We start from the raw sequence: 17,549 nt of genomic DNA on the forward strand, positions 1-17,549 counted from the left end.
AATAAAACTATAGTTGGGCCAGGCCAGCTAATTGGAACAGGTGGGTCTTGAGTTTCTTGCGGAAGGAGCGGAGGTCAGTAGTGATTCTAATATCGGCGGGGAGGTCATTCCAGAGGGTTGGGAATTAGTAGAATTTACTGTGAATTCTACTAATTCACATCCATCAAAGTCCTTCGAGGGAGGATTTATGGTCACAGACCTTCTCTGGCTTGGAGAGCTGCCAGGCTGATATCTGGAGAACTTGGCAAGGAACCTTAGAGAATTACAAACATATATTGGCATATAAATCCAATTTTAAAAAAAACAATTAAGCGAACTAATTCTCCTGCAAACTCCACTCCCCTTTCGCTCCTCTTTTATTTCCTCTGGGAGGGGTCATTCTTCATCCACCGACTTCCGCTCCTTCCGACAAAAATTGAAGACTCACCTGTTCCGATTGGCTGGCCTGGCATAATCATAACTGCTACCTCCTGGCAGACATATTTCTTAACTGGTATTTTAGGGGAATTGTTTTTTAAATTTAATTTTATGGGATATTTTTAGGGGTTTTAAAACTATATTTATATACTTTACTCAGCTGTACAGTTCTTTTTAACCTTCTTTTAACCTCCTTCGTATCTATCTATCTATTTAATAATTTTAACTGTTCAATTATTTAGTTATTTATATGATGTATTTCTTGTATGGACTGTACACCGCCCCGAGTCCCTTTCGGGAGAGGGGGCGGTCTATAAGCGCTCAGTAAATAAATAAATAAATAAATCCACCTGTGGCCTTCCTCCCAAGTCGACCCCTGTTCTTTAGCTGTTCCCTTTGTCTCGCAACTCTGTGCATGCACACACTGGGAACAGGCTCCAGCTGTTCCTCTGCCTCACTGATGTCTGACTCTGAAGGCAGCTGATAACTGGCATACGGCTCTGGCCCCCTCTCTGCCTCCGATGCAGAGCCCCCATCAGAGACTTCCCCAGACTTCAGGACTGGCCCATGTTCCTCCCCAACCTACTCACTGTCCAAATCAGCTTTGGCGGGCCACAACTACTATTTTACTACAACCCAAAAGAATATATGGTGTATGTTGACGTCTTTTGGGATAAGCTTTTAGAAGCTGGAAGCTTTGACATTTAAAAATATCAAATGTATACAAACACAGCAGTGGTGGGATTCAAATTTTTTTACTACCGGTTCTGTGGGCATGGCTTAGTAGGTGTGACTTGGTGGTTGTGGCAGAGGAAGGATACTGCAAAATCTCCATTTCCACCTCAGCCCCACTAACCTGCTTTCTAGCTCCGTTCTCCTTTGCAGGGCAACAAAAGAAGACCCAGCCAATCAGCTGGGCCGACTCGGGAGGCAGCAAATCGATCGGGGACGGGGCCAGTCAGAGGTGGTATTTGCCAGTTCTCCAAATTACTCAAAATTTCCGCTACTGGTTCGCTAGAACCGGTTAGAACCGGCTGAATATCACTTCTAAAACACAGTGCGCTAAAATATCCATCCATGCTCCATTTTCTGATCATAGTCATTCCTTTTCCCCAATGGAGTTCCTTGTTTAGGTTTTGATTTTGATTCATTAACCATTGTTTCATTTTTAGGAAACAGATAAGGCAGAAAGTGCAATAAGCCGTGCTCCATTAATTAAGCTTATCTCTACACTGGTTTGCTCCAGAGACAAAGAGATGGTCCCACCTCTTTAAGGTTTCAGGGGGCTTTGAATAACTGGCTTTTCCCCTATACATTTGAGGTTGAGCAAACTGCTACTTAAACTGGTTTTTATTGTTCTTTTTTTAAAAAAACAGAAAGACTTCTGCAACCCTGGACATTAATTATTTGGACTGTTGACTTTTTTTCCCTGGTGCTTTTAATCCTCGTATGCCGTCCAAAGTTATTGCCAAAACATGAGCAGCCAGCAAAATGAAATGAAATAAATCAGCCCATGAACGGTGCAAGCTTTAAAAAAGAAGAAGGAAAGTATCAAAGAGTACGGTATTTTTCAGAGTATAAGACGCACCTTTTCCCCCCTAAAAGAGGGTGAAAATTTAGGTGTGTCTTATACAGTGAATGTAGCCCCGCCCACCCACCAGCCCCCATCCTTTGGTCTCTTCCTCCCATCAATTTACCTCTTTGCAGCAAACAGAGAAAATGGGGCTTGCGAAGGCAGCAATAGGCTATGGCAATCCGTGCAGACTGAAACAGTTGATCATCGGGAGGCCAAATTGAAAGTGAAACTTGCTGTTTGCTCCACTAGGTAAATTGCTGGGAGGCAGAGGTGGGTTTTTTTTTTCTTGTGCTAATCAGGCTGTTTGCTGCAAGGAGGTAAGTCGATAACTATAAATATTATAGTTATAGAACATTCTAACTATAAAATGTTCAAATTATTAATTTTTTAAAGACTGCTCTATTATTGTTCTAGACAACTTAACAAAATGAAGAAGATTTTAAAATAAATGCTTGATCTGAAGAGGCCCAGGACTATTGTATTTTCTTTTAAATAGCAGAGAATATTGTACACTTCCAGAAAGCCACATCAATTTTAACAGCATCTGTACAAGTATATTCTGAAATGTAACACCACAAACAGTGTATATCTTCTGTACTGTTTGCTGTTTCTTGCAAGGAGGAAAATTGCTGGGAGGCAGAGGCAGATTTCCTGCCCCCCTTGATTTCCTCCCCAAAAGCTAGGTGCGTCTTATATTTTGGAGCATCTTATACTCCCAAAAATACGGTATTTATCTTGAGTCCATTTAGCCCCATATTAGAGAATCTTGGCATGGGGATCTGTGTGGGACTCAGGCCCAGCTCTATCTTTAACTGTGGAAACTTGTTGTGTGACTTTAAACCAGTCCCCACCTTACCCACGTCAGCCTAACGTGACCTGCCAGAGTTGTTACTATGGGAAAATTGCACAGAGAAATATGTAATCCACCTGGAGAGAGTGAATGAAAGACAGGAGAGAAAGTTAGCAAATAAGGAAGCAAGAAAATATACAAACAAAGGACAGGTTGCCGGAGAAACCCAACACGGATCACTGCTTTGCCTTCCTAAAAGTTTAAATCAAGTGATTTTCATACTTGGCAACTTTAAGATGTGTGGATTTCAACTGCCAGAATTCCCCAGCCAGCCCTGCTTTCTGGGAGTTGAAGTCCACACATCTTAAAAGTTGCCATGTTTGAAAAACACTGCTCTAAATCTTCAAAGGCAGCGGGGAAAAAAACCCATAAGAATTGTTGTGATTGCTGAACAAACGGATTTCCTCCAATGAGTATTATGCAATTCTGAATTCTTGGCTGAAAGAAAGGGCATTCCTGTACTTTTATATACATTTGGGAGATTATACAAAACAACACAAACAATTTCTGCATTTTATCAGCTCTCCATAACCACCCAGCTGTACGGGAATCCCAGTTTGTGTCAAACTAAAAGGAGTGGAAATGACAGCTGCCGATCCTTGGCCCAAGAACTATAATTTCACAATGTTGACCCTTCTTAGCAGGAAAATGATGTCAACATTTTCCTGTACGTACCAGGGTGGGGCAGTTCAGAGAAATTCTGAACACAAGCTTTCACACTATCGGCAGCTCAGCTCAGCCACACTAGCCTAAACTGATCCTTAGCTACCCTGTTTCCCCGAAAATAAGACCTCCCCAGAGAATAATGAGCGCATGCGCTAAATAAACCGTCCCCTGAAAATAAGCCCTCCCCTGAAAATAAGCCCTCCCTGAAAATATTGCAACACAGCAGCAGTCAAGAGGTGACCACTCTTGCCGCCTTCTGCAAGACCAAGCGCTTATTTTGGGGGTCAAAAGAAAATAAGACCTTGTCTTATTTTCTGGGAAACACAGTAGCATTTACCGTATTTATTCGAGTATAACGCGCACACGTGTATAACGCGCACCCCCTAATTTTCGATTAAAAATCGGTATAAAATTTTGTTTCACACCAAGCATTGTAAGGGTCTATTTATCTATTTCATTAACTTTTACTGAACCAATGCAAATACTATTATTTTAGTATAATTCTCATTACATTTTGTTTATATGCTAAATGTATTATATCATTTTGTTTGCTGTCCTATATCTCACGGAATCTTTTAAAAAATGATTTCCTTTTGATTTTGTTGCATATGCAAAAAGAAATATTTTTGATTGAATACATGTATAGAATAGAAATTTGGAAAATGTCTAGCTTTTTAAAGCTTAGAAGGAAGATGGGTTATTAAGGAAATAGGTTATTAAGGAAAAAATCCCACTGACAAGGTAGTGAAGCAGAGGCACGTGGAGAAGAGAAAATATGACATCAGTATAATGGGGGGAAATTATCTTTTAGCATAAGTTCTAAGAATCACTGTACCTGCTACTCCCAGTAAAATATCTGCGTGCATTTATGCTATAAGTAGAAATTCTGTTGCAATTGCCCCAATTGGTTCACATTTAAGGGAAATAGGACCCGTTCACAGGACCCGCCTCTCACCCTCTTCCTCCTGCCGACTGGAGGAAGAGGGTGAGAGGCGGGTCCTGTGAACGGCGGCAGCAGCGGCGGCAATAGCTGGGAGACAAAGGAGGGGAAAAGCGGCAGGCAGCTGAGTTGCGACTATTGAGCACGGCGCGGCGCCGCCTGAGGCCGGGATCGAGGCTGCAGTCCGGAAATTTACAATTTACAATTCGCCTGCGCCCTCAAAACCCCAGCCCTCATTTATAACGCACACCCACACTTTGATTCCTTTTTTTGGTACAAAATTTTGCTCGTTATACTCGAATAAATAAGTAACATGTCTCCGATATTTGTTGTCCCCATAACACATTGGTAGTTCTCCCTGCCCTCTAGAGATGCAAGATAAGCTATAGAATCTCTCTATATAAAAGCGAAATACCACTCACGCATCATCACGAAATCTCCAGAACCGTAAAGCCTATAAAATTTGAAAATTGGCAGTTATGTTCCTCCTGGCTGAAAGGATTCTTCAGAATGACCATCAGATCATTAGTATTTCTTATATTATTCACGCACTCTGATGCTGAGGAGTTCTACTCCTCCTTCCCACCTGAAAAGAGTTCTTTTCCAACTGCCAGTTGGGCGTGGGTTTGGCCAGCGGGTGACTCATCTGGCCTGTGGGCTGGAAGTTTAGACATTCTACTCTCCCTCCCCACCTGAAAAACACTCTGATGTAAGGAGTTAGACTGAAGGAGAGAAGAGGAGAGGAGAGGCCGATCGTAACTATTCATTAATTTTCAAGCTCTAAGTGTCGATCTATCAAGCCCGATCACGTACTTTTGTAGTGGAGCACAGGTATCCAGCTAGTATAGAATAATAGAGTTGGAAGGGACCTGGGAGATCTTCTAATCCACCCCCCTTGCGCAAGCGGAAGACAATTGGCTATCCAGGCTCTTGTTAAAAGCCACCAGTGTTGGAGCACATACAACTTCTGAAGGCAACTGTTCCACTGGTTAATTGTACTCACTGCAAGGAAATTTCTCCTTAGTTCTAGGTTCGCTTCTCTCTTGGTTCAGTTTCCATCCATTGCTTCTTGTTTTGTCTTCGAGTGCTTTGGAAAAAATAGATTGACCCCCTTTTCTTTGTGGCAGCCCCTCAAATATTGGAACACTGCTATCATGTCACCCTTGGTTCTTTTTTTCACTAGACTAGGCATGTCCAGTTTCCTCATAGCATCTCGTGACCAAATTAATCAATTAATCAAGACCAATTAGTCGACAGAATAGCTTGCCTCCCAGAGTTGCAGCTTCTCCATCGCCGGAGGCCTTCAGGAAAAAGATTGGAGAGTCATTTGTCTGGGATGCAATAAGTTTCCTGCCTTGAGCAGGGGGTTGGACTAGAAGACCTGCGAGGTTCCTTCCAGTCTTACGATGCTTTGAAATGTGGGAGATTGAAAAAAGCAAAAGTAGTGATTGGGCTTCACATGTTGGAGACCCCAACTATTTCAATTTGTTAGATTGTAGTTTGAGGTTTGGAGGGAATCCAGCCAGTTGTTGGTCACCTTCCACTAAGTCTTCTCCAGTTACCCAGCAACACTTCTCCACCCTCACCAAGTATTCAGTTGTAGAACTACCATATTTTTCAGAGTATAAGACGCACCCTCCCCCCCTTAAAAAGGGTGAAAATTTGGGTGTGTCTTATACACTGAATGTTAGCCCCACCCAACTCTTTGGCCTTTGCCTCCCAACAATTTACCTCCTTGCAGCAAACGGGGACTTGGGAGGCTGCAATAGGCTATAGTAATCCCTGTAGCCTGAAACAGCTGATGATCGGGAGAAATTGAAAGTGAAACTTGCTGTTTGCTCCATGTGGCAAATTGCTGGGAGGCAGAGGCAGATTTTTTTCCCTTGTGCTAATCAGTGTTTGCTGCAAGGAGGTAAGTCAACAACTACAAATGTAGATGCCTGTAGAATGCTGAAATTATTAGACTTATTTTTTAAAGATTGCTTTATTATTGTTCTAGACAGCTTAACAAAATGAAGAAGCTTTTTAAAATAAACGCTCGATCTGAAGAGGCCCAGTGCTACTGTATCTCCTTTTAAATAGCAGAGAATAACTATACTTCCAGAAAGCACATCAATTTTAACAGCTTCTGTACCAGTATAGTCTGAAATGTAACACTACAAAGTGTATATTACAATACAATACAATACAATAGTAGAGTTGGAAGAGTTGGAGGTCTTCTAGTCCAACCCCCTGCCTAGGCAGGAAACCCTACACCATTTCAGACAGATGACTATCCAACATCTTCTTAAAGACTTCCAGTGTTGGGGCATTCACAACTTCTGGAGGCAACTTCTGTTCCACTGATTAATTGTTCTAACTATCAGGAAATTTCTCCTCAGTTCTAAGTTGCTTCTTATTGTCAGTACTGTTTGCTGTTTGTTGCAAGGAGGCAAATTGCTGGGAGGCAGATTTTTCTCCCTTGTTTTCCTCCCCAAAAGCTAGGTGTGTCTTATACTTCGGAGCGTCTTAAAGTCCAAAAAATACGGTAATCCAAATTGGAGATTCTCAAGGACAGATTTTCATGATACTAATGTGCTTCTGCCAAAAATTTGTATCTCCCCATTCAAAATCCAGTGCTGGCTTTAATCATTGATACTAGGCCTGTAATGAAAAGGGATGCAGTGGCTCAGTGGCTGAGATGCTGAGTTTGTCAATCAGAAAGGTCGGCAGTTCAATGGTTCGAATCCCTAGCACCACATAACAGAGTGAGTTCCCGTTACTTGTCCCAGCTTCTGCCAACCTAGCAGTTCGAAAGCATGTAAAAATGCAAGTAGAAAAATAGGAACCACCTTTGGTGGGAAGGGAACAGCACTCCATGAGACTTCGGCATTGAGTCATGCCAGCCACATGACCACGGAGACATCTTCGGACAGCGTTGGCTCTTCGGCTTTGAAACAGAGATGAGCACCGGCCCCTAGAGTCGGGAACGACTAGCACATATGTGCGAGGGAAACCCTTTACCTTTTACCTTACAACAATTTGCTCACAAGTACACCGTTGTCTGGAGTGGGGAGGAAGATTTGTCTATACAAATGGCTACATCTGAAGAGGGTGGTAGGAACGACGTTTGGGCAAACGTTAACAAAAAAACGAGGGTGACAAGTGAAACAATTGGAAAAAGGAGAAAGGAAAACTGATCAATTTGTCCCTTCTAATCTGCTAGGCAGGCTCAGATTTCCAAGAGCCAAGAGAATTTGCTGTAGGTTGAAATGGAAATGTCGGAGGTCAGACTGTAGAAGCCAAATGTTGCTAATATTTCATTCGAGGAACACTTTGTGCATCTCCTTCTGTTGAAGCCCCGGCAAGCTTTTCAAATAGAAACAGCCAAAATAAAATTACACAGGTAGTCCTCCACTTATGACCACAATCACGCCGAAAATTGCTGTGGTCAAGCGAGAGCGTTGTTAAGTGAGTTTGGCCCCATTTTACGACCTTTCTTGCCACAGCTGTTGGTAAGTTGTAGTCGCTGTAGTTGGTAAGTTAGTAAGCCGGTTGTTAAGTGAACCCGGCTTCCCCATCGATTTTGATTGTCAAAAGATCACAAACGCAATCACCTCGTTGTCACTACAATGGTCATAACTAGGTGGCAGACAATGGGGATGGTGCAAAGGTCGTAACTGTGAAAAATGGTCATAAGTCACATTTTTGGGGGCTGTTGCAACTTTGAACGATCATCAAACGGACTGTTTTAAGGCGAGGGCTACCTGTATTAAAAGGGACGTGGTGGCTCAGTGGCTAAGGCGCTGAGCTTGTCGATCAGAAAGTTCGGCAGTTCGAATCCCTAGCACGGTGTAACGGAGTGAGTCAGAAGTCACTTCAAGCACGTTCAGTGGGAAAGAGCCCCTGCTAAGCTTGAGTAAGGCTTGGAGTCGAAGACTGCAAGGTTCTATCTTCTCCCCTATCTCAGTGATGTGATTAAGAGTTAAATAAGCCACTTATATTAAAAAAACAGGTGTGGTAGCTCGTCACACCCCAATCAGCTTTGCTTGGATATGACGAGAGAACACACCCATATCTTGCTAGAGAGACGGTGCCGAGAGTCTCCAAGGGCTGGCTGGCTGAACCCTTACTACAGGTAGTCCTCAACGTACGATGACAACTGAGCCCAAAATTAATGTTGCTAAGTGAGAAATGATTTAGAAATTACTGGGATGCGGTGGCTCGTTGGCTAAGACGCTGAGCTTGTCGATCAGAAAGTTCGGCAGTTCGAATCCCTAGTGCCGCGTAACGGAGTGAGCTCCCGTTACTTGTTCCAGCTTCTGCCAACCTAGCAGTTCGAAAGCATGTAAAAATGCAAGTAGAAAAATAGGAACCACCTTTGGTGGGAAGGGAACAGCGTTCTGTGCACCTTCGGCATTTAGTCATGCCGGTCATATGACCATGGAAAATATCTTCGGAAAGTGCTGGCTCTTCGGCTTTGAAACGGAGATGAGCACCGCCCCCCAGAGTCGAGAACGACTAGCACATATTGTATGTGCGAGGGGAACCTTTACCTGTATTAAACCCGACTGGTTTATACAAACAGGTTTGCTCTTGTCTATGCAGGAAGTTTCAGAACGGACTTTCTTAAGCGTGTAAAACGCTGGTTTCCATCACCAGAGAGGATTTGGGCTCTAATTAAAGCCATTCCGCAGGAAAAGTGGGATTAGGAAGAAAGGCACAGGGGCTGATCCAGCTTGTACTTTATTTGAGGAGATTTGGGGAGATTAAGCAGCTAAATTATCCAGGCGAATCTTGGCAAGACAGGACCGCAACGTGCCATGTTCTTGGCTCTGGAACGTGTTTCTTCCTGTGGTTGGTATAAAGCAATGGTGAAATTCAGCAGGTTCTGACAGGTTCTGGAGAACTGGTAGCGGAAATTTTGAGTGGTTCGGAAAACCAGCAAATACCACCTCTAGCTGGCCCCAGAGTGGGGTGGGAATGGAGATGTTGTAGTATCTTTCCCCTGGAGTGGGGTGGGAATGGAGATTTTGCAGTATCCTTCCCCTGGAGTGGGGAGGGAATGGGGATTTTGCAGTATCCTTCCCCTGGAGTGGGGAGGGAATGGGGATTTTGCAGTATCCTTCCCCTGGAGTGAGGAGGGAATGGAGATTTTACAGTATCCTTAGTAGGGAGGGAATGGGGATTTTGCAGTATCCTTCCCCTGGAGTGGGGAGGGAATGGGGATTTTGCAGTATTTTTCCCCTGGAGTGGGAAGGGAATGGGGATTTTGCAGTATCCTTCCCCTGGAGTGGGGAGGGAATGGGGATTTTGCAGTATCCTTCCCCTGGAGTGAGGAGGGAATGGAGATTTTACAGTATCCTTAGTAGGGAGGGAATGGGGATTTTGCAGTATCCTTCCCCTGGAGTGGGGAGGGAATGGGGATTTTGCAGTATTTTTCCCCTGGAGTGGGGAGGGAATGGGGATTTTGCAGTATCCTTCCCCTGGAGTGGGGAGGGAATGGGGATTTTGCAGTATCCTTCCCCTGGAGTGGGGAGGGAATGGGGATTTTGCAGTATCCTTCCCCTGGAGTGGGGAGGGAATGGGAATTTTACAGTATCCTTTCCCTGGAGTGGGGAGGGAATGGGGATTTTGCAGTATCCTTCCCCTGGAGTGAGGAGGGAATGGAGATTTTACAGTATCCTTAGTAGGGAGGGAATGGGGATTTTGCAGTATCCTTCCCCTGGAGTGGGGAGGGAATGGGGATTTTGCAGTATCCTTCCCCTGGAGTGAGGAGGGAATGGAGATTTTACAGTATCCTTAGTAGGGAGGGAATGGGGATTTTGCAGTATCCTTCCCCTGGAGTGGGGAGGGAATGGGGATTTTGCAGTATTTTCCCCCTGGAGTGGGGAGGGAATGGGGATTTTGCAGTATCCTTCCCCTGGAGTGGGGAGGGAATGGGGATTTTGCAGTATCCTTCCCCTGGAGTGAGGAGGGAATGGAGATTTTACAGTATCCTTAGTAGGGAGGGAATGGGGATTTTTCAGTATCCTTCCCCTGGAGTGGGGAGGGAATGGGGATTTTGCAGTATCCTTCCCCTGGAGTGGGGAGGGAATGGGAATTTTGCAATATCCTTCCCCTGCCACGCCACCCAAGTCATGCCCACAGAACTGGTAGTAAAAAAAATTGAATTTCACCACTGGTGCAAAGGTGGAATATCGTCCAAGCAGATTCCAAAGCAGAGAAATCAGAAATCCTTTCCAGCTGGAGTACCCCAGGTGAGGCATACTGTGGGAGGCAGTCATCCCAAAACAGGCTGTTGTCACTTAATCCCAGTAATTGGGACCAGAATTTCCCTCTTTAAGCGATACAGTCATAAAGTGTGACATCATGAGGCCACACCACTTAGCCACACAACTCCTGGATTTTGTCCGTTCCACACCATGGTTAAAGTCTAATGACAGTTAGAACAATCAGTCCGTGGAACAACTGGGCTTCAGAAGCTGTGGATACTCCATCACTGGAGCTTTTTAAGAAGAGACTGGAAAGGCGTCCGAAATGTCTCTTGCTTGAGCAGGGAGTTGAATTAGAAGACCTCTAAGGTGGCTCAGTGGCTAAGACCCTGAGCTTGTCAATCACAAAAGTCAGCAGTTTGGCGGTTCAAATCCCTAATGCCGCATAACGGAGTGAGCTCCTGTTACTTGTCCCAGCTTCTGCTAACCTAGCAGTTCGAAAGCACGTAAAAAAGGCAAGTAGAAAAACAGGGACCACCTTTGGTGGGAATATAACAGTGCTCTGTGTGCCTTTGGCATTTAGTCATGCTGGCCATATGAACATGGAGACATCTTCGGACAGCGCTGGCTCTTCGGCTTTGAAACGGAGATGAGCACCGCCCCCTAGAGTTGAGAACGACTAGCACATATGTGCGAGGGGAACCTTCAGCTTTATCTTTAAGGTCCCTTCCAACTCTGTTATTCTGTTACTACTGTGTGAAGGCTTGAGTAAAAAAGCAAAAAAAGAAAAAAAGAAAAAGGGTAGGATCACTCTGGTGGGACCAGAGATAAATCAGATCGAGCGAGTGATAAGCCTCAACAGGTGAAAACAATAGCACAATTTGTTTTGAATAGGCATTCTTACATCCATGGCCTGATTGTCACACCACTTTAATCAATGTGATAATAAACCAACTTGGTTGCACTGCACTGCTCTGCAACAAAGCAGGAAACTCCACATTTTAACGAACGCACCTCAACTATTTTTGACACAATTATGCTCATCACCTCCCAAAACAATTAAGGCAGAAGGGAAGCATCGCGTTCTCTAAAATCAAAGCCAGGCTAATCTCCTCTGCATTGTTCCACTAGGCGTGTGGGTCAGTGGATGGGGCAATGAATGGAGAGAGTTAGGTTCAATGACCCATAATCAGGTTTGACTATGCCTAAAATCAGAGCCAGCAGTTTAAGGGAGAAGCATTGGAATGAATTACAAGTTAAAGCCAGACAACCAGGGGTTACAGCTATTAGGTCTTCTCATAATGTTGTGTTTTAAGACAGGCGATCAGAAAGATTTTTCTGGCTGCTGTTGCGGAAGAATTAGCCGACTCTATGCCGTTACCCAGGGGACTGTAGGATTCATACACTCTTTGGGGAGGCTAACTTGTTAGTTTGAATTTGTAAACAAATAGTTTCGTATTTGCCCATCAAGAATGCAATTGTGGTGTGCTTTTTAAACATTGCTGCTCAATAAAGAAATAATACAGCTCCAATTATAGAAAGCCGCAACAATTATGCATAAACAGAATGCCACATGCTCACACACTATCCTTACTCATGACTTACTCATGACACTATCCTTACTCATGACTTACTCATGACACTATCCTTACTCATGACTTTATGATTTTCAGCTTGGCACACTGTGCCTGCTCAACTAACTATGATTCAAGGCCTTGATTTCTGGATCCACTCAAGGGAAGAACCTGGCCAATTGAGACTTCTTTAACAAACCATGACTGAATCAAACACAGCCAAGTACTTTGCGGTACTGACTTAATTTTTTCCTCTCCAGCCCTGCACAGAGAATGCTTGTGGACTCTGCAGAACCCAAAGTAATCTGGTAAGAAATCTAATTCCTTGTCTGATTTAAGTTATCTAGCTGCTGATTTTTAAGAGGGCATGTTGTTAAGACTACATATGCTTCTACCAAGTGAGAATGAACGATTAAATAGCTGCAGTCAGCAAAACTCCATTATGCATTCTTTACAATCAATATCATTAAACAGGATATCAGCGTAAAAGAAACATTCAATCCAGCCCACTAAGTCTCTAACACTCTTCCTAGGCCATGCTCCATTCATCAAACCCTCACCCAGATTTCACCAAAAAATAGGAAAAAGGAAAAAAAGAAGTTAGGGGAAAGAGGGAGAAGAAGGAAAAAAATTAAAACTGGAATTTTTGAGCGCCCAAGAGAAAATGGTTAAAAGAGGAAGAAAGGGAAAAAAGAGTTACATTAGTAGACTAAAGAGAATAGTAGTGAGATTGTTATTGTGATGTAACTAATTAAACATAGAAATGATAGTATAGTGTTAATTGTAGAAAATAAATGATCTCTACATTTAAATTGAATTAGAGGATGTATGCTGTTTATAGGAAAATGTACCAAATTTGGTGTAACTTTGAAGGGGCAATTGAAGATATTGTTTATGAAGTAAGAAAAAAATAATGAAAAATAATGGAAGAGAATAATTTGGTTAAAAGTGAAAATGAAACTATGATGTAAAAAGGAGTATGTAAATGAGAGGATGTAAAAGAAAAGACCCAGACAATTCTTTGTTCCTATAATATGTATAATTTGTATTAAAAAATAAAAAACCTTGCAAAAGCAAAAAAAAAAAAAAGCAAACCCAAAATTCAATTTAATAGAAGAAAATCTCTGTAGCTCAGGGTCGAATTATGGAGTGTTTTGTACTATCTGAGCATGGTTGTTTTCTTTCATGTATTTCATTACTTAAGTAGGTAGCATCTTCAGCTGACACTGGTGATGTTACCTAGTTGGGTAGTGAAATGTCTGCAAAAAAACAACTAAATTCAGAGAGCACCCAACATTCACAAACATTGATTTCAATGTAATGAAGAATTCTGATTCTTTTCTAGCAACTCAAGGATCAGAAGAGAAATTAGATTTCTCACTGTAAGGGATCCGACTGACATTTTCTCCCAGAAGGCAAACCTCAGCTCTTAATGATGGACCAAACAGCAATCTTTTCCTAAATATGCTTCAGAGGCTTCTTTTTAAAGTCTGGATGCTTAAAAGTGGACAGAAAACACTGATCTAGCAGAAACCTTCTAATTATCATCCAGTTTTTTTAAAAAAAAAATGTTTCCCCATCAAGCTAAATTATCTTCAACCATTGGGAGGGGTTGGTTGTTTTTTTAATTAACTAAATGCAAAAACAAGGAAAAAACAGACAAAACAGGAGGAAGGCTGAAACCCACAATGTGTATTTACAGGAGAGAGAGAGAGAGAGAGAGAGTGAGAGAGTGTGTGTGTGTCTGTGTGTGTGTGTGTGTGTGAAAACTGAAGCTGTGATTCATGAATCCTCACCCATTTCAAATAATAAGTCCCACTTTAATTTCACCAAATTCTACAGGCTGAAACGATAAGCAGCCCACATACACAAATACACAAGCTTGATTTACATGCTTCCAAATCATGTCCCTTTGCAAATTTGCCATACTGATTTTAGTGCCCTGGACTCAATGTTGGTGTGGAAGACTAAGTCCACACACGAAGTTCCAATTAAACTAATTTATTGCAGAGCCGGCAGCAGAGTCGGACAATGAGGAAGTTGGGGAGGAACATGGGCCAGTCCTGGAGTCTGGGCAGGCTCGGACGAGGGCTCTGCATCGGAGGGAGAGACGGGGCCGAGGCCATCTGGCAGTGATCAGGTACCTACGGAGCTAATCAGTATTGAGGCAAAGGAACAGCTAGAGCCTGCACAGAGTTGCCAGAAGAAAATAATAACTCAGAAATCAGGGCACCCTTGGGAATAAAGCCACAGGTAGAAGGTGATTGGCCCCTCCCATAGGAAATAAAAGAGGAGTGAAAGGGGAGGGGGCTTTTGCAGGAAACAATTCGTCCGTCCGTCCGTTAGATTCATTCGTTAGAATCTCAGAGTCTCTGTGCCCAGTCTTTCCTTGCACAGCACCTCATTTGGAAAATATTTATATGGCAGATTTCCAAGATAGATAAGATCTGTAGTCATAAATATTCCTTTGAAAGACTGTTTGCCAGGCCTTTGCTGAATGTGAATAAGAGGAATTCACATTTGTTTAATAAATGGGGTTTTGTCGGGACCAGGACTCTGCCCCGTGCTTCTGGGGGAAGCTTAGGCCAGAACATAAACAGCCTAGGCACAGGAATATTCTCAAGTAAAAGTTGGTACTTGCTAGAAATTAAACAGGGGCTAATAGAGATCAAAGAGCGGAGTGGACTTAGTTCGCTTATGATTACGTAAGGATTCTAGGCAGAGTCCTCTTTTAACTCCCCCCCCCCAAGGTTCTGGCCTTCTTTCTCCTACAACCAGGACATTCAGAGAAAGACCTCATAAAGAATTTTGGGAGAACATTCTTGCAATAGTTTTATTACTTCACACAAAAGAGCAAGCACCAAAAGCCAATTAAAAAAACAACCTCCCACATTAGCAAAAAGAAAGAAAAAAGTACACCAAGCTGTGCATTCCGAAATAAATGATAAATAATAATAATAATTTTAAAAAAACCATCTGAAACACCTCAGATAGCCCTGGAAACATAAGCCAGTATTTGATGCATACAGAAACGTCCTTACTGGAAAAAAAGGAAGCTGTTTGCACTGACAGCTCTTTGGTGCTCTCTACGGTCAAAGATCCTGTGATCATGTGGGCTGCCAATTCGTGTAATTGTCATATGTGTACAACTTTTTTTTGCTGGATATGAACTTTTACCTGGACAAGAAAGAAGAAAGAAAGAAAGAAAGAAAGAAAGAAAGGAGGGAGGGAGGGAGGGAGGGAGGGAGGGAGGGAGGGAGGAGAGAGGGAAGGAAGGAAGGAAGGAAGGAAGGAAGGGAAGGAGGGAGGGAAGGAAGGAAGGTAGGAAGAAAGAAAGAAAGAAAGAAAGAAAGAAAGAAAGAAAGAAAGGAGGGAGGGAGGGAGGGAGGAGAGAGGGAAGGAAGGAAGGAAGGAAGGAAGGAAGGGAAGGAGGGAGGGAAGGAAGGTAGGAAGAAAGAAAGAAAGAAAGAAAGAAAGAAAGAAAGAAAGAAAGAAAGAAAGAAAGAAAGGTTTGATGGAGACGCACTGCTGGGTCACATACAAGGCAGAGGTGGCTATTCAGCCAGTTCTGACAGATTCTGGAGAACGGGTAGTGGAAATTTTGAGTAGTTTGGAAAACCGGGAAATAGGCTGGCCCCGCCCCTGCTGCCTCCCAGTTGATCTTCTTTTGTTGCCCGGAACAGGAGAATGAAGCTGGAAAGCAGGTTAGTGGGGTGGGGAGGGAATGGAGATTTTGCAGTATCCTTGCCCTGCCACGCCCACAAAGCTACACCATGCCCACAAAGCCAGGCCCACAGAACCGACAGTAAAAAAATTTGAATCCCACCCACTTAGGCAAGGAATCACTTCATCAAAATTAAATCCGTCACCCCTGGTTTTATAAGAGGCGTGAACTCCGTTCCTTTCCAGTAGCAAGCTGAGATTAACTCACCAGGCGGGTGTTAACCACAGGAAACAGGAGAGCAAGAAGGGCTCCATTCAGCATGTGCATTTGCAACCTACCAAAAGAAAAAAAAGGAGAGAAAAAAGAAATGTCACCTTTGCAGCGTAAGGAGGTCTGTTGCAAGCAATTCACAACAATTGCAACGGGTTGTAGAAGAACTCACCCGTCTGGTTTTATGACTAAGATGGGATCTAGAATTCACAATCTCCCAGTTTGTAGTCTGGTGCCTTAAACAGTATTTCAATTCACTCTATTATTATGTGTTCTTGTTATTCCTGCCAGTTTTCGGGGTTCAGTCCAATCGTTTGCTTCTTCAATGACTAAAGCAAAGTCATGATAAGTTGTGCCCCACAGCTCCGTTTCAAAGCCGAAGAGCCAGCGCTGTCCGAAGACGTCTCCGTGGTCATGTGGCCGGCATGACTAAACGCCAAAGGCGCACGGAACGCTGTTACCTTCCCACCAAAGGTGTTTCCTATTTTCATCACTTGTAATTTTACGTGCTTCTGAACTGCTAGGTTGGCAGAAGCTGGGACAAGTAACGGGAGCTCGATCCGTTATGCGGCGCTAGGGATTCAAACCGCCAAACCGCCGACCTTTCTGAGCGACAAGCTCAGCGTCTTAGCCACTGAGCCACCGCACCCCATGACTCTATGATTCTATATATAAAAATATCTTCTTGCCCTGGCAGATGAATTACTTAAGATTTCTCTCTGCCATCAGTTTGCACATCAGAAAGCCAACCAAGGGAATTCCTGTTGTGTACATCCACCAGAGCCATCCAAATGGAGGGTCCATAACATGAGATATCCTTTGGGGCACTGCTGCCATCCCAAACCTTTCCAAAAGTTGTAACCCAATTGCAATTGTTAATAAAACAGAAGGGGACAATCCTTAATAGGGGGAAATTTAAAAAAAAACAGATGCACAAGCAAAGTATGAAGGTCGAAAGGCTGGATAGGAATCCAATGATAAAGGGAAAAGAAGAACTACAGATTGTCCCCCAAAATACTTCTTTTTCTTCAAAAGGCAACTGGATCTCCTTCATTTTTCTTTGAAAATGTTTCGCTTCTCATCAAGGAGCTTCTTCAGTTCTGACTCAAACTTCTTGGGTGAGAAGCAAAAAGTCTTCAGGGAAAAACAAAGAAAATCCAGTCGCTTTTGAAGAAAAAAATAACCCTTTGGGGACAACCATGACCAGGAGGGCTGAGAACTTCCACAGACATTCAGCCACACGGATACAAATGACAGATGGTCAATTTATTTATTTATTTATTTATTTAATTTGACTTCTTAGTCGCCCCCTCTCCCCCCAGGGACTCGGGGCGACGTACAATAGCAACGGTCACAACAATATAATATAATATTATAATATGGAGGAGGTGGAAAATA

The 17,549-nt window shown here is 43.2% G+C and overlaps 1 protein-coding gene across 2 annotated transcripts in view; it reads right to left on the reverse strand.

The window, feature by feature from the left end:
- The window catches only part of TMEM164 (transmembrane protein 164), a 44,761-nt gene that overhangs the window by 11,417 nt on the left and 15,795 nt on the right, over nt 1-17,549 (reverse strand). For both annotated transcript variants that reach the window (XM_081964030.1, XM_081964031.1), the window contains exon 4: nt 16,149-16,215. In XM_081964030.1, coding sequence (XP_081820156.1) covers nt 16,149-16,215 — 67 coding nt within the window. The remainder of the gene's footprint in view (nt 1-16,148; nt 16,216-17,549) is intronic.

Source organism: Natrix helvetica (assembly GCF_964273705.1).
Source record: "Natrix helvetica genome assembly, chromosome: 11".
NCBI classification, from domain to species: Eukaryota; Metazoa; Chordata; class Lepidosauria; order Squamata; family Natricidae; genus Natrix; species Natrix helvetica.